Source organism: Polyodon spathula, chromosome 18 (genome assembly GCF_017654505.1).
Source record: "Polyodon spathula isolate WHYD16114869_AA chromosome 18, ASM1765450v1, whole genome shotgun sequence".
Classification (NCBI taxonomy): domain Eukaryota; kingdom Metazoa; phylum Chordata; class Actinopteri; order Acipenseriformes; family Polyodontidae; genus Polyodon; species Polyodon spathula.
In genome coordinates, this window is record NC_054551.1 from 1,884,178 (window position 1) to 1,905,654 (window position 21,477).

Consider the following 21,477-nt stretch of genomic DNA (forward strand, 5'->3'; position numbering starts at 1 on the left):
TCAGATTGAATCTGGCTATAGGTTGCCAATTCTATTGATATTGTTTGTAGTCCAATGCCCAGCCTAGTGTCTGGAATTGACACCAGGGGGTCTATTATAATGATATAAACAGTGGTGAATCTAAATACCACCGCCCTTTAATTCAGTGTTATTCTTGCTGGAGTTTTCCCATGGGGTGATTTATTGACCCTGCTTATTAACATTATTACAGATCAGCCACTTCCAGTTCAAGAAAACAGCCCCCTAGAATGACTACAACATAAACAGGGTGACTGCTTAAACAGTGACCCCCAGAAGCTTGATGGCAGGCAGGCTACTTTTAAGACGGTATTGGCTCGCTGGCTATAAGACTTAACCCTGAATCTAATAGTCACGTACAGTATATACAAAGGATTTGACCTAAACATCTTGCAACGCGCTCAGCAATTAGATGTGGTGTGTCAGACTGCAGCAGTGAACAGCAAAAACACGACTGGGCGTGGTTTGCTATCATCATTCAATCTGGAGGGCAATATTTCACAATGTAATTTGCAGAAGTGTTAATATCATCTCTGTTGCTGCTGCTCCTGCTGCTGGTAAAATACCACACATTGATGAATGGGTACTAACTCAGTAAAAGGGGTGGAAAAGGTTATGTAAAACAATGGTGTTCACTTCGTCATAGGGGATTTGATTTTCAATGGGTTTTTTGGGGGGTTTTTTATATATAGATTCAGTAACTGCTTTACAGAACACCCTAGTCACATGCTCACTATAATGGCCTTCTCAAACAGAGTAACACTTGCTTTTAATTCATTACCCAAACAATACAGATGGCATACTACTGTTATCTTAACATTTACTCTGTGATACCAGAGTTTAATGCTTCAATTAGGCTCAATTCATAAAATATTTAGTTACCAGTATAGTACTGGTGATAAAACTCTTTCCTGAGTAATATTTGCAGTAGCAGAAGCCTTTCATGCACTCACAGGTGTGAGCAGCATTAGAGATTACAGTTAATGTTTACCTAGCTCATATCATTCTGTACATTTTGTGTTTATTTGTATGAATTTTTTATTTTTTTTTTTTAAGTGGAAAAAGCATTCCAGGATTATCTGATGCCCTTGCTGTTCTGGGAAACCACACGCTACTGATTCTTTGCATACCAAAGGATGTTCTCCCTTTCTGTAGTCCTGATGCTAGACACAGTAAAGTTTGAAAATGTCTAACCAAGTCTGGTAAAGAGATCCAGCATTTCACTGTTTTAACTCAACCTGTTGTTAATCAAAGGTTTCTGCTCATCACCTTGTGAAAGTCTGAGATTTCAGAATTCATTACATAAATCGACTTGCACGGCTTATGGAACACAGTGAACAATTTGGTCACAGTATGCTGGAATTCAAAACCTAGAGCGAAAGCATTTATTCATTGTGTTACTTTTGCAGTGTTATAGAGTGGAATGTACACACAGATCGTGCTTCATCAATCATTTCCTTGTAATATTCTGGTTTTATTTACATTAAACTAACGTAAACTATTTGTTTCGGGGCTGAATGGAGTGGAGTGTCACAGAAAATAGAAAAGGATATTGTTATTTTATGGATTGGAGATTTGTTCAGTCCCTGCAAGTTGTAATTCACTGAGGGGAGCAGGTGGTTTGAAAGCATAAAGACATGCTCTCACCCGACACTTTAACGATGCTCTGAGCTCTGAAGCTAAAGATTATGAAGTTAGTTATCTATTTCTATTGCCCTGTAACCGAGCGGACAGTTATGGGTCACAGTTGTAAACACTGTCCTCAGTAGGTAGTAAGAAACAAATATACACACTTCTCAAAAATCAGGCTAAATTACATTGACAGTTTAGAAATAATATTTTACTAAGTGCGAAGCCACTACATTTCTGATCACTTTTGAAAAACTCCTTTGACATTTGATCCTTGATTTAAAATATTGCCCTTTAAATAGCTTGAGTTACAAATAACACTATGTAACGCAATTTTTGTTCCTGGGTAGTAAGTGTTATTTCCTAATTGCTTATGCCTCGAAAGTACAGAAAATGGCTATTATTCCCCACAAACTTTGCTTTTGTGACCAGGACAGTGATATTTCAAAATATCACTATTTCCAATGGGAAAACGGGCAAATGTGTGTCTTTTCGTTCACATAGTCAGAAAAAAACAACATATGAATCCAAATTAACATGTATTTCTACTAAATACAGTATAATTGTAAATCTCGAAAAACTACTCACTTCTAAATCTTTTGTAGTCATACATGTTAATTTGGATTCATATGTTGTTTTTTTCTGACTTTATGTGAACGAAAAGACACACATTTGCCCATTTTCCCATTGGAAATAGTGATATTTTTAAATATCACTGTCCTGGTCACAAAAGCAAAGTTTGTGGGGAATAATAGCCATTTTCTATACTTTTGAGGCATAAGCAATTAGGAAATAACCCTTACTACCCAGGAACAAAACAAAAATATTTTTTTGTTACACAGTGTAATCAGCCTGTCAGTTTTTTAACTTAAAGTCTGTGCTGTACAAATGCGACACATTATACTGTAAAATTAATTTGCCCCTCGTCCATTAATAGTTTTTTAAAAATCTGCCTAAAACGTACCTCTTCAAAGCATGCTACAGTAACAGGGAGTTTAAAAATGACCTTGTAATCAAATGTACAGTTCATTAAGTTATATACCATTCTTCGGCAAAAAATGATTAAATATATACAAAGTGCTTTGTTAAAACACACTTCTATACAACTATTCAGTACGTATACAGCAGTAGACTTAGTACCAGATCTTGCAAATGGCAATTATTTGGTTTGATGGCAGGATAGAAAGACGTTTCAATAATTTACAGTACGTTTTCTTTAAGGAAAAAAATATATAATTTATATTAGGCACATCAACAAAAGAAAAATAATCAAAAATTAGCTGCATTACCAGAAAAAATAAATAAACTGCTATGCAAAATATCACTGAGGTTTCAGAACAGACCGTGCGGATGATTGCATGTTGGAAGAAAGCTTTCTGGAGGATGATGTCTTTTCAAGTGGCTTTTTCCCATTAGCAGGAGACTGAGCACCTATTTCTGGTGTGGAAGACTTTGCTTTACTTGCAGACAATAAAGACCGTTTGACAGGGGTGGAGCTCTTAGCAGACTCCTTTTCTTTCACAGAAGCCTTGCCTGTTTTAGGTTCTGGTGACTTACTTGTCACCTTACTTGTCCCCTCAACTGCCCCGGTGCCATTTCTCATACTAGATTTCGTGACTGCTTCTTGGGATTTCTTAGACAGAATCGTGGTCTTGCCGAAATCTGCTGACCTGCGAGTCTCCTTTTGCCGCAGCGCGGTTTTAAAGAACGACAACCCTTTGTCCTCTGACTTGCTGTTCCTTCGGAGATCAGTCTTCGAGGAAACACTGGGAGATCGCAAGCTTGTAACAGAAGAACTGCTGCTGGAGCTTCTAACTGGCCTGCGCTCTACTCGAACGCTGTCACTCCCTTTCACCAGCAAAGACCTGGTAGAGCTGCTGGTTCTGGCCACACCAGGTGTCTCTGCAAGGGGGCTTATGCAAGAGGACTCCCTGCTCAGGCTCCTTTCGGACAGCTTTTTCCTCCCAGCAGACGGGGTGGAAGCGCTCCTCTCGGTTGCTGCCGACGTCGTCTTCCCCGCTGGCGATGGCGAAGAGGACTGAGGTGAAGATACCCCGTGCTTCTGAGGTGTGGCACCGGAATTAGTTTTTTGGGAGGAATCCTTTTTGGACTGAGCCGATGATGAAGATGCTTTCTGGCTCCCTGGCTTGGTAGAATCTGCTCTGACTTTCAAACTAGTCGTCTTCTGGGAGCTTTTGCCTTGGGGACTGGAGGAAGCTTGAGAAGCAGCAGATGACTTTGAACTCTTCTCCTGCTCCAGAACTGCCTTGGAGGAGCTCCTTGCAGGAGCTGCTGTGCTCTCGGCTTTCTGACCCGACGCCCCTGAGCTGCTTCGATGTCTTGTATCTTTCGATGAAGAGCCGTGACCAGAACGACTCTGATCGACAGAGTTTGTTTGGTTGTTGTTATCTATAGAGTCTGCTTTGGACACCTTCTTCTCTGTCTGTGTTGTACTCTTGGTATACTGCTCATTTAGACACGTGCTGGATCTCTTGTGACTGTTCTCATCACTTGCTATGTTTTCCATAACGGCGAGAGGTGCTTTCCCGCTGGACTTGTGCTCGTGTTTACTGGAGCTCCCAAAGCAGGAAGTAGAGACTTTATCATCACATGCTTCCCCGATCCTTTCTAAAGTAGAAGAAGAGTGTGAATCTAAGGAGAAGCGTGATGGGGAACTGGATCTCATTTGGAGTTTGGCTGACAGTGACCACAAGGGCTTGCTTCCATTTTCATTAATCGTTAAAGGGCTAGCCATTGAAGATCTGGAAGATAAGCTCTGGCGTTGGACACTTTTTACAAAAGGTCGGGTTGAGAATCCTCCTTAACAAAAACAACAAAAAATTATAAACTATTGCACCCAACACACAGAATGGTATGCACACAAACGCTATTATAATATTTTTGGATTGCAACATCCTCACATTTATTTCATATTCAAAAAAGTATAGCAAGAGAAAGCCTTGCAGGTTTCAGCTGCTTCTACTGATCAACACACTCTAACAATGGGCTTCCTCTTGTGTGAGGACCCTTCAGAAGTTCAATTCCAACAAATAAACAGACACACATATATGCTGCTCACCCTCATCCTCGCTCCGGTCCCCTGCAAACTCCACAGATTCCGAGAGAGATGCCAGCGAAGTGCGCCTTGAAGACGCTGCAGAGGCAACGCTGGGCGGCTTGCTACCAGGTAGCCTATTGACCCAGTGATCACACAGAGACGAGCTTGTGGAGCCTGCAATAACCACAGCACATCACAAGATAATTAACAACCTGGAAATTTAAAACATATTGATCCTTTTTACATATTTGCTATCCTAAACACCTGTACCTCCTTCCCATCTGAAAAAATTCCCCCTTCACAAATACTGATAACTGTACGTTGTAAAATGATCGGCTACTGTGATACTGCTACTCCTAATGTGCGATTGCAATTGCTTAGGAAGTTCTCCTCACCTGCTGCAGAACTGTTGGCAGACCAGGATGGAATGGTGGTCCTCCGCTGGTAAAACAGGATATACGCAGTCTGTTTGCAAAGATCTTCGTCCGCGATCGGCTGAACATCACTGTCATCAAAACAGTACCACTGGCCATCGACCGAGTTCTTACAGTAAGCTGCGAGGGGAAAACTTTACTCATACATCCACAAAGGAAGCTCACCGAGGGGGTTACTTCAGGAGTTGGCAAGCGAGTTTATGTTTTCCATTACAATAAAGAAATGGAAAATATATGTGGATTAATGTGCGTATGAACCAAGGTGGGCTGTTGGTAAATTAGAGACTTAAATTATTTTTTTGTATTATTTATTTAGCTATCCAAAAAGGAAACTGGCAAAATGGCATTTATTGCAAACCCTTTCATGGAGCAACTTGTCATATTATGTGTACAAGCACTACATTGAACAACTGAATATTTATCTTGTGATGCAAAGTTATTCACAGATAAACTGCTAGTTCCACTTATACAGACCTGATGAAATGAATACACATTCAGAAAGCTTAACTGAAAGCATCATCTCCTTCCACTCAGAACACTGCGTGCTTGACCTCCAGCACATGTTGACACAGTCTGAACAGAAGACGGCTGGTAAACTTCACTTGTTTAAATAAAAATGACCTGAAGGTCACAGCAGTAAGTAGTTTGCTGCTAATACAGTAGAATTATTCAGTATAAGCCCTGCAATACTTTTTATTGAATTCAATATTAACTTTTATTTCTTTTTTTTGCGAGTTGTGAAAAAAAATTGTTTCCTTACCAAGAACTTCACTTATATGAATTCATGTATGGTAGATCAGTAAGCCAAAGCACATTCGCTGGTTTGATATCATTGTCAGGTGCTGTTCTGCTTGGTTCTATACCTGTATAATGGCCTCCATGCATTGTCCCGTGATGATTGCACACAGCATACAGATCATACAGGTAGTCTTCAGGGTCTCTGCCCAGTCCATAGGGCCGTCTCCAGGGTGACCAATGGGAGGGCAAGCTCCAGCTGCTCTGACTGCGCTTCACTACGTGGGGGGTCATGTCCAGGCCAGTTAGGGGGAACTTGACCATGTTCTGCATTTTCATTCTCCTGTCGCCTTCCTGTTAAAATACATACAAATAATACAAATAATACAAATAAATACAGCTGAAAACTTGCACAGCATGAATTGAGAAGTTTCAGTAAAATAAAACAATGAAATCACTACAAAACAAGAATAAAAAGCAAGCTAAAAATGCAGATGCCTCTGGGGTTTAACACGGCAGCCAATCAACACCATAACACCATGAAACAGCTTTCACCTTGTAAGTAAATGAAAAAAAAATACACACACATTACAGAAAGCACAAAGCGACTTACATCCTGTATAATACAATATAAAAACCAACACATAAAACCGAAACCAGTGGTTCCCAATGCCAAGATCTAGTTTAATTTTCATTTGTTGTTGTTGTTGTTGTTGTTGTTGTTGTTGTTAATATATATGGAAGTTGGGAATGCATAGCAGTACCTGCCTGAACCTTTTCAGGTGCAGTATGAGAACATCAGGAAGGGTCCACAGATTCAGCTTGATGCTTCCCTGCTGCAGCTGCTTACAGTGAGGACAGCGCCATGCATCATCGGGAGCCAGCTGGAACAGTTCAAAACAAGGAAGAGGTGAGGGAAACCCTGTCTCTGTGTGTGACCAGTGAGAGAATGAACTGCAGAGCAATGTAACTGATGGGGGCACCAGCTGACAACAAGATTCTAGAACCACCAAGTGCACTGCATTCCATACATATTAGTTATTTTCTACTCCCTAACAAGAGAGATTAGTTTCATGCATCAGGACATCAACCAAACAGCAGAAGGCAGCATTTTATCACTTCATGACTCTTCCCAGATCTCATCTTTCAGATTATACTGTGAAGTGATGCTCGCATATCACACTTTACATAACAAACGTGACACTCAAGCAGAGCTCATATTTCTAGCATGGAGTTCCCGTGCAAATATAAGCCTTATTTATAATTTGGGTGAGCAGAGAAATTCAAAATTGAGATGCGAAAACTGGGCCAGGCTTTTCTTTTGTATCATTGATGATTGCAACACATAAAAAACATAACAGTCATGACAATAATATTTTATATCCACGAACTCAGACAACAGCACAGCAAGGCAGGCTCAGCTTTAGCACGAACGCTAGTTTTAACTCTGTACCTGTTCCTCTTTGGTGTACAGCTGGAAGCACTGCGAGAGGGTGCAGGTCTGAGGCTGGTGGTGCTGCTCTCTCTGCTGGTGCACACTTTCTGAATCAGGGACGTACTCATCCTCGGTGTGCCCGAACAAACTGGATTGAGGCAATCAGGAAGAGCAGAGAGGAAACAATGCATGGCAACACGAGTCAAGCAAAATCGGTTAGCTTTGGAGCTAGTTAGGGAGACAATGAAGGCCTAGTACACTTTGTCACTTACATCCAACACAATTAACTGCATGCAGGTAAACAAATTAAATACAAATTAAAAAAAAAAAAAACATGCACATCACTACTTTTTTTGCATTACATTAGACACATACACCCATGTGACCAATTAACACACTTACTAGTCCTTGGTCTCTTTGTCCCATTCCACCACTACCTTTACATGAGGAGGCCCGCCTTGACCACAAGATTTGAATGCTCTAAAAACAGAAGACAGATTTTAAAACAGATTGTTGAAAATAAGGAGTTAAAATATCCTGAAGAAAGAAAGATACATTGTGTGGAATTCTCCCCCACTTCTGTCTATTCTCTAGTCCAGGGATACACACACACACACAGAGTGGTATTCCTATGGTGAAAGGTACGCACACTGTTGATGTATAAATATTATGCATTCTGTCTAGGAAACACCTGCACTTTGTAAAATGAAGATAAATATGACAATATCAGTACACACACACATTTGGTTTCATTTCTTTATCTTTGAAACAGATCAGAAAAGCTCCCACAAAATCATTCCCAATGAGAATCACCACTTCTCCTTCAAAGAGTTAGAGCTAATTCGTTCAACAAACGCTGCAAGCTGACATCTGTGACATCTTCCCATGCTAACCACCCTAGGATCCTTTTCAATTCTAAAGACAGGACCACATTTGTAATTATGGCGCCACTATCATCATATCTGCTTTTCAAAAGTATCAAATTATAAAACAACCTGCAACTGATAAAATTAAATAAAGTTATGCTTTTAAGCATTTACTGAATCATGACTGCTTTAAAAATTGCACGCAATTTAATGTGTAGTTTTTTAAAAGCCACTAGAAGGATAGTGGTGCCATTATTATAATGTAACACTTCAGAAAGACATACTCATTTCCTTACCTTTCCACAGTGGGGTGGCAAAGCGGCCGTTCTTCTTGAGGTAACAGGTATGTAATCCCCACAACTCCGACTACACGCAGGCTAAAAGGGCCAACCTAATGACAATGTAAAAGAGGGGATCAGCCACTCAAAAACTATACATGACCATAGTGACAGACATGTCCATAAATAACACAAACAGAATAAAAATGTATATGTGGCATATTTTTGCATTTTGCACAGAATCTGAATTATCATCATAGCTCCTTGTCATGCGGTGCCCAGTCCTCATGAATATTAACTTCCACTGCCGTGATTAAATAAACAGCTAGACACAGAACATTCTTTATTTCAATGTTCAGTCCTGCTGCTTAATGCATTAAAGTCCATTGTAACATCTGGCAACTTTGCAAGCAACGTTTTTGTCCATGTAACTCAAGATTTTATAGATATTGTAGCTTGAACTATTCTTACAGGAAAAACTGCTTACAAATGAGTACATGTATGTTTGTGCATTCCACAGTAAGGGAGTAATGCTCCCATTCTACTATCAGTAACTCTATACTGGAAGCTCAACCCACCTGAATATACACACCAGGCCTTAACAGGTGGCGCATTTTCTCCAGGATTTCTTTCTGTAGGACATCCCAGGTCACAGTCTGCTCCACGCACAGCACGAAGGGGTGGCCGAACCTTGGGGTGGGGGGGGGCCCACAAAGGTCCAAGTTAAAAACATTGCAAGTATTTCACTTTTGCAATTTACAAGCCATTTAGTCCCTTCATTCTTGACTGCTTCTTATTTACAACATTTATGTTATTTTATTTATTGATTTCTTATTGTTAGAAAGCAACTCAGTTCAAGGATGAAACGTGGTGTTGCTGAGCATTAGTGAGCCTAGTTCTTATTTTTCTCTATTTGAAAAATCTATGAAACGTAGATTCTACAGCCTTAGTTTGTACCAGCTAAAGAGCATTGACTTTATTGGACAGTAAGACCTGCAGGAATGCTGCAAGGGGAAGCAGTTTATTCTCACTGAATATCCTGGCGTGCCTGGAAAGACGGGAAACAAAGGAGACGCAGACTTGACTGTGCACAATGCCATGTGTATTTTATGAAATCGTACATAGGAGTTGGCTGACCACACCCAGTATCATGTAATTATAAGATTCCAAGTTCAAACTATCATCATTTAAATCTGAAATTGCAGAACCACCCATTTCTCATAAAAACAGAAACATTGAATAAAAACCCTCATTTAAAAAAAAAAAAAAAAACTCAATTTTCCATAGTGAAGAAGTTGCTCTTTAGTGGTAAGCCCATAAATCTTAAACAGTGACTGGCAAATGTATTCTTAAAATACAGAGTAGACCAACTCTCAGCTATACTAAGTATTCCACAACAACTCTCTTCAAACAAACGCACTCTGCTACATTGCCTCTTCTATACTCCACAAAACTGGGGAGATGCATCGGACTGTTTCGATAAATACAAATACAAACACTTCTTGTACACTGGCCACTTAATAACTGTTCTGAAATGAAAGGACATGAATACGTGTTTTGATCACTCCTTCACGTTGGGGCATCTAGCTCTTTATCTATATAAAACATTTTTGCAACGACATAGCATCAAATGCAATCTAGTTAAGACTGCACAGTAGTTTATTTCTCGCATATGAGCCCTTACCTTCTGCCCTGCTGCCCCATACACGCCCTGTTGCAAACCAGGAGAATGATCTTCTCACTTCTGCTGTTTTTATTGGGACATAACACAGGCATCACTGCTCCATGCATGTATGAAGAAGTCCTGTTATGCTCTGTGCCATACTTCAGGTTGTTCTGGTTTAAATTTGCATGCAGCCCTTCAAAAGAATATGAACGAAGAAATACAAATAAATCAATAAACAAACATGCTGCAAAATCTAATTTAACACATATGATGTGTACTGTAAAAATATTCCAATAATGTATTTATAAGAGTTTGATACCATATCAAGGGACCTCCAATACCTTGTCAACAGCACATTAAACAGGACACAAATATATTATACAACACACATGTGGTATGTACATAAAGCATGGTGAAAAGAAAGTTTGTCAAGCAAACAGTATATAAATAGCTTTATCGTGATCCATACCAACTGCAAAAGCGAACAAGTGAATCAAGAAACAGGTATACCTCTTTGATTTAGAATGGTTTCTGGCCTGAATATTTCTGGAGTTTCAAAAGCAAAAATACAATCACTTTCTTGGATAGAGTTCAGATCGTCCTCATCATCACAGAAGGACCGGTGAAATCCATCATAATACATCTCCGTCAATACTATCTGCACAGAGGGATGAATAATATATAGTCAAGAGTGTTAAACATCCTATAGCCAGTCTTTCAATCCTATATCCAGTCTTTCAATTAAACCCCAGTGCTATACCGGGGATCCTGAAAACAATATTAAAATAAAAAGATAAGGAGCATTTGCAGGGGCTCTCTGAATTTAAACAAAAAAAAAAACACACATATTTGGGCACCTGTAACTTAAACTTAAGGGGTCTTGGGGATATACAGCAACTCAGCTATTTGGGTACACTGCAATGAACGCAAAGCTTTTAGAACAGGACACCAACACAATTCGGCATTCAGCTGTCTGTTATTGCATTCCACTGTCAAGCAGGATGAGATCACAGTACGTGACTTTGTCCCATTGTTCAGATATCAGGAACCTAGTGGTAACCCAACAACCTGCAACTTAATTTACAGCCTATTGTTACCATGTGACATTGTTAGATGACATGCGGGTTCGTCAAAACAAGGTTTAATTGTTTACTTTCTCACAATAGCTAATTCTTTTCTTTTTAACAAAGGATTCCATTTCACACAACATCGTCTCACATACCAATAGGATATAAATAATGGACTTGCCCCAGTTACTGGATTTATAAAACAACCGGAATGTTTAAAACGAATCAGAAATATTAGAACCAACAGCACCTGATAATTAACAACATATGTGGTTTGGGGGGGGGGGGGGAATAAATAAAGCCCTTTTTGACAGAATCACCTTTCATTTGTTGTGAAACCAACACTTGTGGCAAGTAAAATCATATTTGTCTGCACACTCCTGATAATAACCAGACAGAAGCGCTACCTGATCAGTAGGGATCTTTGTTTCCTGTGACACAGCTTCGCGTAGCCTGGACACTGTACTGGTCAAGGGCACCGCCACTCCGATTCTCATGCAGTGAGAGCATTTCCCTTGGTAAACCACGGTGACGTACAGAGGTCTGGAGAGGAGGAGGGAAAAGTGATTAGACATTTCAGCAACATTTCTATAGCTACTGGGATCACACAATCCCAGATGTACTTCAGTACCTGGTTAGGATTCCTTAGGAACACTGCTTTTAAATTTGTAACAGTGCGACAAAGAACGATAAGACAAAAATAACACCATGTCTCATTTGCTTGACTTCTGACCCAACTGTGTCAAAATTATTATTATTATTATTATTATTATTATTTTTTTTTTTTTTTTTTTTTTAATGAAAACCAGCAGCGGAAAACATAATGCTTTTGCATTAAATATCAAGGAAAGGAAGCTACCATACTGCAGTCAAGTAACTGGTGTGCATTGCAATTAATTAAACATATATATACACACACACACACACACACACTTTTTATTTTAAATGAAACATTCAGATTCAGAAACCAAACCTTAGCTCATTTTTTCAATTTCATATATTTTTGTTGTATCAATATTAAATAATGATTACCTACATAGAGAGAGAGTCTTTTGCCAAAAATCAATGATGTGAATTCACTTTCACTCTGGCTGGCAAATGAAGCAAAGACTGTACGCAGCTTGAGGGATGAACAAGCATGGCAATAAAATGTGAACACAGTTGGCATACAGAGAGCAACCCGCAAGCAACATTGGCATATTTTAACTGTATTGCAGTATTTAACAACAAATCAGTAATCGTTAGACTGTCGTTAAATAATTAATGTACTGTGCAAGCTGCAACACATTTTAATTCATCAACAGATTTTATTATTATTATTATTATTCTATCTCTGTTTTTACATAAAATTCCAATTCGGAACAAATATAAAACTACTGCAACATACGGCTGAGAAAATCATTTCTCTGATGTTACTGGACTGGTTTAAACTGGTCTCTGGGTTTTTTGTTTTGGGTTTTTTTAAGTTGATTTCTTAACAGTGCCAATAGGGTCCAATCTGTTGCTAGGTAGGAACCCAGAGACACTCCCAGCACGCAAAATGAAAAGTGCATAAACGAATATCGAGCTTACACAGCTGTCTGCTCCAATTATCCAAGAGCAACAATCAGAGTATGCAGATTTCTACTGCCTCAACTATTAATATTCTCTGCTAAAGCTGTTAATAACCACTTCCAAAATTAAATCTCTTATTTAATGAACATTCGCTCTTTTCAATGTGTTGTGAAAAGGTATGAAGTGGTTAGAAAATGACACACCAATAACTATAAGCTCCTGATTTAAATTCAGATTCAATCCTCTCCAATACGTGATAACTCCACAGCTGCCCACATAATCAAACTTGACCTAGAGAAATCATAAAACACAGATGTTAAAAAAAATAATAAGAATAATAATTATTGAAGCTAATAGGCCTGGTGGTGAAATTGTCCATTTAATGCATATACTGTGAAGGCTTGCAATTTGCACACTGGGAAAAATACACAGCCCAAAATCTTTCTCATCTATAAACCTAAATTATAAGATGAAAACAATATGCCAGCCACATTACGTCACAGGTCAAGACTCGCATGTGTTTATTTTAAGCTGCTGTTTCAAACTCCCCTGCCCTAATTAGGCAATCAAATATTGAAAACAAACAGGTCTCATGACATTTGATAGCTTGTGGCTCAAGTAGTTGTGCCCCGTCTTCTTGTGGCAAGCGAGAACCAGCTCTCAAGTGACCGTCATAATGAGAATAACGGAGATACTCTGTACCACTAATGCATCTTACAGACAACCATTTCCAGATAAACCCTGACATTCTTAAGCACTTAAACTCTATCCAACAAAAATGATTTTCAATAACCAGCATGCCCTAGTGCATAACGCACTGCTGTTGTACAGTGGGCAAGCTTGGACCTGGAATAGCTTTGCAGACCATGGAATTTAGTGCACTTATGGACCCCAGATACTGTGACCAATTTGGCTTAAAAGATACAAAAGCAACACAGTGAGTGAGTTTGTGGTGATCTTCTGAAAAGCTAGAGAGGCCATCAAAGACATTCCAACTTGAGAATCCCAGCCCGTACCCTTTAGTATGGCAAGAACTGCTTTGGCTCTGCATAAAGCAAGACCTCATCAACACAGCAAACTGTCTTCACCAGTTAGAAGTTTTTCTTTTCTAAAAACAGTTTCTTCCAAAACTTCTGCTAACCCACCAAAAAATAATTAAGCATGCAATCTAATTCCGTTATGGACAAAACACACACACACAATAAACTGTGTAATGTCAGTCCAAGGACAGTTAACATGACTTAAAGCATTCCCACTTCCTGTCTAGACTAACTGGGTTTCAAGTGTGACAGGCAGATATTAAAACGATTGCTTTATGCAAAAGCAAAATTGGCACCAAAGTTGTATGAGCCACTGCATGCCACACACCAAGCAGGCCTTCACAGAGCATGTGTTGCTGGAGCACAGCAGTCTGAACAACAGCGTTCTAAATGAGAGAATCTCGTCCGAAGGCTAACAGCCAATTCCACTGTCAGTTTATTACAAGCATTACATAAACCCTCTCGTGTAAAACAGGATTATAGACTTTTCTTTAGCACTTGCGTGGCTGCTTATTTTCAGCTAGACTATAGCAAATAATTAATGCTTCTTACCCAAGATGTCTAAGGAAATAACAGGGAAAAAGCCTATTTTATTTATTTATTTATTTATTTTATTTATTCAATTTCTTAGCAGACAAATAATTTCTTATTTGTGCTCCAATTCTGACTTTAATATTAACCTGTCACAAATACAGAGCTACTGTGATAGGAGCAGCCACCGGCTACCCTATATCCAGCACACACTAATCACTTACTCTAAATATTAGTACAGGATAGGATGCTGGAAAAAGTCTGTTCAAGACCTAAGTCCACCACCACCCCTCAAAAAAGGACATCAGTCCAATTAAAAATCCTAGCCAATAGCAATTTCAGCAATCCAGAATGCCAGTGTGACATTTCAACAGCCCGTGTATTCCCTTAAAGTCACATCAAAGGTGTATATTCTCATCGTCGATTTACAATTCCAGAATTCTCAGAAGAGACGCCTAACTAGTGCGGTGTTAACCCCCTAGATATAAACAATGTGACCGATTTCATCTATTTCACACATTGTATTGTGTGTCATTATAAAACAACCTTATACTCTGATGCTTCTAATATGGTTTTTACTGTAACCATTCATCTTGTGTCTGTGTCCGATTAACAAACAGCATTTAAGTCTGGTTGATCAACTCTTTCAACAAGCCGATAACTCCCAATGAGATGTATTAGTTCCTGCTAAACAAACAATCAATATTTCATGCTATCCCGCTGTGATCAGCAAGTCAAAACCGTATGTCAGAAGCAAAGGTTAAATTCGAACCAGATTGACTGCCAGCAGAGACAAACATGCATCACAGTCTACAGTAAATTTTACACGCCGCTGACAGAAATGTCACAGGGCTACAAATTATGGGTCAGGTCAGACACTATATTATAATAACATGCTTAAGACAGGTATTTTAGAAAATAAAAGAAGATCTAAAAGATATGGTTTTGCAAACTTCCAAGGGCAAATAATCGCAGGTCATTTACACAGTAGGTGTGTAAATATGCAGTTGTAGTCAAAAGTTTACATACCCCAATGGAAATTTATGATTTCAAAAATTTTCTCGAAAACAAATAATTTTAGGAAAAATACAAAAAATAGAAACAAGTTTATTTTTGCAAAACTCCAAACATGCTAATTCAAAAGTATTCATACCCTGACAAAGAAAATGAAATGAGTAGCTAGTTGAAGCACCTTTTGCAATAATAACCTCTTACAAAAGATTACGATATTTGTCAATTAGCTTTCTGACCATTCTTCAACGCAAAATTGTTCCTGTTCATTCAAATTCCGAGGACTTCTCTTGTGCACAGCCTTCAAGGCACAAAGATTCTCAAGCGGATTTCGATCGGGACTGTGACTGGGCCATTCTAGGACCTTGATTGTATTCTTCTTTAACCATTCTGAAGTAGATTTTGATGCATGCTTTGGATTGTTGACGTGTTGGAACATCCAGTTGCGCTTTAAACCAAGTTTTGAAGGGGAGGGTTTCAGATGATTGGCCAATATGTTCTGGTATGCTATGGAATCCATTTTACCATATACAGGAACTAAATTTCCTGTGCCATTAGAGGAAAAACAGCCCCATAGAAAGATATTACCACCTCCATGCTTGACAGTAGGTATGGTGTTCATTTCTTTGTACACCTCACCAGACTTTCTCCAAACAGAACGACTATCCGTGTGACCAAACAGCGCGATTTTTGTCACTCCACAAAACCTTTGATCAGATATATTCATTATTCAAATGCTGTTTTGCAAACGTTAAGCGATTGTCCTAGTGAAGGCTTTTTCCTTGGCCTGCAATACTCAGCCTGTGGTTGAAATGGAAACCCCGGTCCCACTTGCAGCCAGTTCACTTTGAGTATCTTTGGCAGTCAATCTCGGATTGTTATTAACCTTCCTCACAATTCTTCTACTTGTTCTTGGTGAAAGAACCTTCTTTCTTCCAGACCGAGGGAGCATTGTGACAGTACCATGAGTCGTGTACTTCTTGATAATAGAAACAATAGTTGAAATTGGGATAATCAAATGCTTGTAAATCTTCTTGTATCCTTTTCCAGCTTTACGACAATAATAATTTTCTGCCTAAGGTCTTCAGATAGCTCTTTACTTTTTCCCATATTTACTTATTAGTAATGACAGCAATCATCCTATGCCTAGACCTTTTATACTCTCTAAAAACGTTCACCTACAATCCAGCATTTTCTAGACTTTTCTAGAATTAGTTTCTGCATTATAATATTTAAATTTCTAGCACCTTGTAGACAATACTACCATAGCATCAAAGGATATGAATACTTTTGAATTAGAATTTTTGGAGTTTTGCAAAAATGAAATTGCTGAAATAAATAATTGTAGACATTATTTCTTGTAACTTTTGCTACAAAAGATTTTTCCTAAAATTCTTTGTTTGAGAAATTTGTAGAAATGATACATTTCCACTGGAGTATGTACACTTTTGATGACATATATACATACATTATATATATATATACACACACCTCATACTACTATACTTACCGGGTGTGAGGCAGAGGGATCGGTAAAGAAATGCACAGGAAGGGATCGAAAGTGTTGCTCTGTTTCTGGCAGTGAGGGCAAGTCAGCGAAGACCTAAAAGATAAGATCAGACACACACACACACACACACACACACTAATGCCAGTTAAAGAAAACCACAAATTAAGAATGATGATTTACTGGAAAGAATAAGTTGCATTTCATAAATATTTAGCTTGTGAGTAGCAAGGAGTTCAGGATTGGCCATTGTTAATAGTGCAGCTATCCAGCTAACACATTGGTGTAAAAGTGAATACTGAGTAACGCTTTACATTGAGTGGCATAAATTAATATAAATAGATATGAAATTGCATATTTAATTATATAAAATTAATAATTAATAAATATGCAAGAGCTGGTTTCTTGGTAAACATTAACCAAATGTCGATTGAAAATGTTATTGCATATCCCGTCCATTTATATTATGTTTTGTTACCCTTGAAAATATGTAACAATTTCCCATTGTTTACATGTGTTTAATTAAAAATAGTTAATCTGACAAATGCTAATGGAAAGTAGCAAGGAATAACTGAACATACATTTAACGTATCAATTGCATATCTATTTAATATTAATTTCACATTAATTCAATATGCAATTGCATATCTACTAAACATTAATTCAATATGCAATTGCATATCTATTTAATATTAATTTAACATTAATTCAATATGCAATTGCATATCTATTAAATATTAATTTAACATTAATTCAATATGCAATTGCATATCTATTAAACATTAATTTAACATTAATTCAATATGCAATTGCATATCTATTAATATATAAAGCGTTACCACATACTTAACAATGTTCAAGGATTCTATTTCGTTTTCATTATAAAGGTCCTCTATTACCTGTACTGGGCCTGGAAAAGCTCTTGTACAAAAGTGCTAGCGACTGGAAGGGACGGTCCTTCAGAAGCTCCATCTTCTTCTATCGGAGGCTGGAAATAAAAATGAGAAGTAAGCGACAGACTCCCTGAACCTTCAGGGAATATATATACACAGATCTCACTACAGTAGATATTGGGTGATTTTAAGTTTTTAAAAAAAGTGCTTTTTTATATCTTTATAGGCAGCAGTCAACGTTATGAGACTGTGCTAGTTATATTAACGCTGTTTACTGAAATAATACTGCTTGCCAGATAACTAGTGCTCAAACCATATTGATTCTCCAGCTGTGCAGCCTACCTTTATGGAGGGTCTAGCATGCGGGTTCACCCTGTTGTTCAGGTCTTCATGCACCCGGTCCAGAAGCCACAGCAGGAACTCCTGGGCATCTTGCTGAGCATTCCCCCGGTATTGCAGAGCGTTCTTCGATACTGCATTCTGAAAAAAAATACATCACAGCATTGGTTACAAAAATACTGTAGGTGAGCTTTCTTGCTCTTTTGGCTCCTGGGGGATTGGTTAATATCACAGACACAGCACAGTCAGTCTTTGTCAGTGTGTGGTGCTGTGGTACTACTGCTGAAAAAAATCTCACTCCATGCAAGGACAGAAAAAACGATCTGGATGGCTGTGACAATGAGACAGTAGGGAGGGGTAGACGCTGGTTTTGTTCTTGACGTTTTCTTATGAAGAGTTGCTGTGAGTTGATCTCAAGTTATTCAATTGGAATGAAAAACAGGACAAAAACAGGGTCCCACAATGTCAAAATTTCTAACAATAGCCTTGCACATTTAAATAATAAGATGTCTTTTCAGAATAATAAAAAAAAAAAGTATGGTTCAATTATCTATTGTTCTTCAAACAATGCTAAAATAGTGTGATGGAAAACGGAAGAGCAGCATTTATCATGCTGTCAGAATCTGGCACTCCGACAACAAGTCCTGTGTTTCCTCTCTGGGGAGCTCAGGTCAAATCTGCTCATAAACAGAGGTGTAATCAAACCAATACACACTGCTGGCTTGGGGAGACAATAAAATGCACCAACAAGGTTGTGAATACTGCAGAGTAAAAATAATAAATACGTAGTGAATTAGGTATGCAATTTATTTAAACATAAACTAGTAAGCCTCGCAGGGACATCAAAATGTAAGAAATGAGACATACCATATTTAAGGCAGAGAAACTGGGAGTGGCCTGCTTGTCTGAGGAGGTGCAGTCTGTGTGTGTGAGTTATACCGTCAAAGCGAGTTTACTGCTATGCACATTAAATCAGCTGCAAGCAGATTTTGATTGAAAGTAATTAGATATAATTATTTTGCTGGTACTGCTTTGAATAACAATGGCACTGTTGTTTTGAGAATTTGAACGTTTAGTCCAGAAAGTAACAGAGGATGAAGTCCCTGTTTGCACTGAAAGTATACTGGATGCTGATTTTAAGTGTGGCATTAAACAAACACTGTCTCAAATTGGGTTCTGATAGGAGATCAAAGCAGTTAGAGTTTACTCTGAAGGAATTAAAGAAAGCTAAAACTACTGGACGTGAACAAACTGATTCGGTTGAAATAACAACTGCAAAAGAAGCAGAAGTTAATTCTACCCGAATCAGCGAGATGGTACTTCAGAAAAGGAGATGAGTTAAAATTGAAATATTTATCAGTGGTCTGAAAAAAATGGAAAATAATTTTGACACATTGGTAAATCTGAGAGATTTGTCTGCAAAAGGCATTGTGTACTGTGATGGAAGACAAGCAGTCTTTTCGGGATCAGCTTGCTTCGCTCAAAGGGCAAAGCACTGAGAAACAGCTGTGGCACACAGACTGACCCACTGCAGTCAAAAGACAAGAGGTCAGAATATAAGAAAGAAGGAATGATTTTCAATCTCCCTGCCTTGCGGCATCTCTCAATCAAAACCCTTCATTCCCAGTAAATGGGGATCTTTCGCTGTCAGCCCGGGAGACATTCTCGCATAACAGTGAAAACTCTCCTAGCAGCTGCATGACAGCCCATGGTGAAATTGAGTTCAGCCTGTCCATTCTACCCCTCGCTGTTCAGACTACCTCTCATAGAGAAGGGGATCCGAGCTTAGATTGGCAACAAGTGAGAGAATTGTTTAGAAACATTGAAACGTTTGTTCCCTCCACTGTAACGTAGCAGCGTACATTAACAATTTGAATTTTGCCCTGCGATTTATGCCAAAAAGCTACAGAGCTTGAAAAATTATATCTCTTTCGAATCACGAGTGACCCTACACTACGTGGTTGGGTTTTTAGACAGAAGCTAGAAATCTCTGATAACTTTACGCAGATGTGTCAAGCCCTGATTACAAAGTTCTCAGTCGGCTTGGACAGAGTCGCTGATGAGAGGGCTGCATTGCAAATCAGGCAAAACGAGATTGAGTGTCCCAGGAATTATTACGAAAGGTTAAGAAACATTTTTCTGAACAAAATCATCCAGGAATGGAAGAAGACATCTTCTTGAAAAGATTGATTATTGCTAACTTATTTCCTACAGACAGGGAAAACATTACGCTACTTGTAGATAATGACCGCACAAGCAGCCAAGAAATTTGAAAAATGGCACAGATCGTGCGGAAACATCACCAAAGCTGTGCCTCGCAAGCAGACAACAGGGGGGACCCTCTGTTAGCAATCCACAGAGGAAGAGGGGACCCTCCCTCGAGTTTAGTGCGGTCATATCTCCACAACGGGAGTAATCGACGCACTAAATCGAGACAACAGCTCCCATGGTAAAACTAAGAAGCATTTACACAGCCCACAAGAGTTGTCAGCCAGTCAGTCTGACAGAGGGGGTTGAGTGAACTGCTGGAAGACTAGCCTGCCAGTGAAAGTTCCTGTGGGACTTTAGAAGTTTCACTTCTGAAGTGTTTTTTTTTTATTTTCTCCACACTGAGTAATCAGAGCGTCACTCTTTTAGCTAGTTTAACGTATGTCCAGAATCTGGAATTCTACTTAATAACCCCAGTGTATGCACTGTGCACTAACCCCATTGTGAAGAAAATAAATCGCTGCTAATTTGACAATTAGTTTGATATCCCATGCTATACTGGTAAGGCTGCACTCATACAGTTTATAGAAATACAACCAATTCAAAGTCCAAGATTAAAAAGCAAATCATGCAATGTGAACCTTGACTTATATTTCAAATGGGATAGAATAGTCAATGAAGTAAACATGATTAAATTCCTAGAAGGAATAAAAAAAAAAGTAGAAATTAACCAATTAATAACTTTCTGAAAATTACTGAATGTAATATACTGAACAATACAGATGTTAAGGATGCTTCAATGATAAGTAACCTATCATTGTACAACTGATATTCTCGATAGTTTGGTTATGAGACTGACGAGTGCAAAACAATGTAATGTAACATTAAGGTAAGAATCAATCAATACAATGATTACTTAATTCTCCGTGGAGATTTAGTGCTCTTGGTGAGCAAGTAATTTGTTCCAGAAAGCATGAAAGCTTTCATTGCCAGAGGCGTTATGACATTTCCCATGAACACTGTCTTAGAGACTGAGTTCTCTTAATGAACAAATAAGTTCAGGAAAGTTTGTAAACTTTCTTAGCCTAGTGGTTTGTAATGTAGCTATATTGAATTCTAGACATTAAAGAGTAAAGTATTTCATAATCCCCTGTGGGAACACAGTGATAAGGTATACTCACAAGCTGCTGTCATGAGTGTGACCTGCA

General features: G+C 38.6%; 1 protein-coding gene across 2 annotated transcripts in view; it reads right to left on the reverse strand.

The window, feature by feature from the left end:
• Nucleotides 1-2,427: 2,427 nt before the first annotated feature.
• Nucleotides 2,428-21,477, reverse strand: part of LOC121331116 (ubiquitin carboxyl-terminal hydrolase 31-like) — a 29,130-nt gene continuing 10,080 nt past the window's right edge. Inside the window, exons 2-16 of one of the 2 annotated variants that reach the window (XM_041278320.1) lie at nt 18,065-18,202; nt 17,729-17,817; nt 16,833-16,925; nt 11,594-11,729; nt 10,630-10,777; nt 10,138-10,312; nt 9,032-9,143; nt 8,472-8,566; nt 7,712-7,789; nt 7,328-7,457; nt 6,639-6,758; nt 6,003-6,228; nt 5,101-5,259; nt 4,727-4,879; nt 2,428-4,464 (exon numbers count right to left, since the gene is read on the reverse strand). In XM_041278320.1, the coding sequence (XP_041134254.1) occupies nt 2,969-4,464; nt 4,727-4,879; nt 5,101-5,259; nt 6,003-6,228; nt 6,639-6,758; nt 7,328-7,457; nt 7,712-7,789; nt 8,472-8,566; nt 9,032-9,143; nt 10,138-10,312; nt 10,630-10,777; nt 11,594-11,729; nt 16,833-16,925; nt 17,729-17,817; nt 18,065-18,202 (3,348 nt within the window). In that variant the 3' untranslated portion in view covers nt 2,428-2,968. Of the gene's footprint in view, nt 4,468-4,726; nt 4,880-5,100; nt 5,260-6,002; nt 6,229-6,638; nt 6,759-7,327; nt 7,458-7,711; nt 7,790-8,471; nt 8,567-9,031; nt 9,144-10,137; nt 10,313-10,629; nt 10,778-11,593; nt 11,730-16,832; nt 16,926-17,728; nt 17,818-18,064; nt 18,203-21,477 lie in introns of both variants that reach the window. The other variant, XM_041278319.1, reaches the window with a different exon arrangement.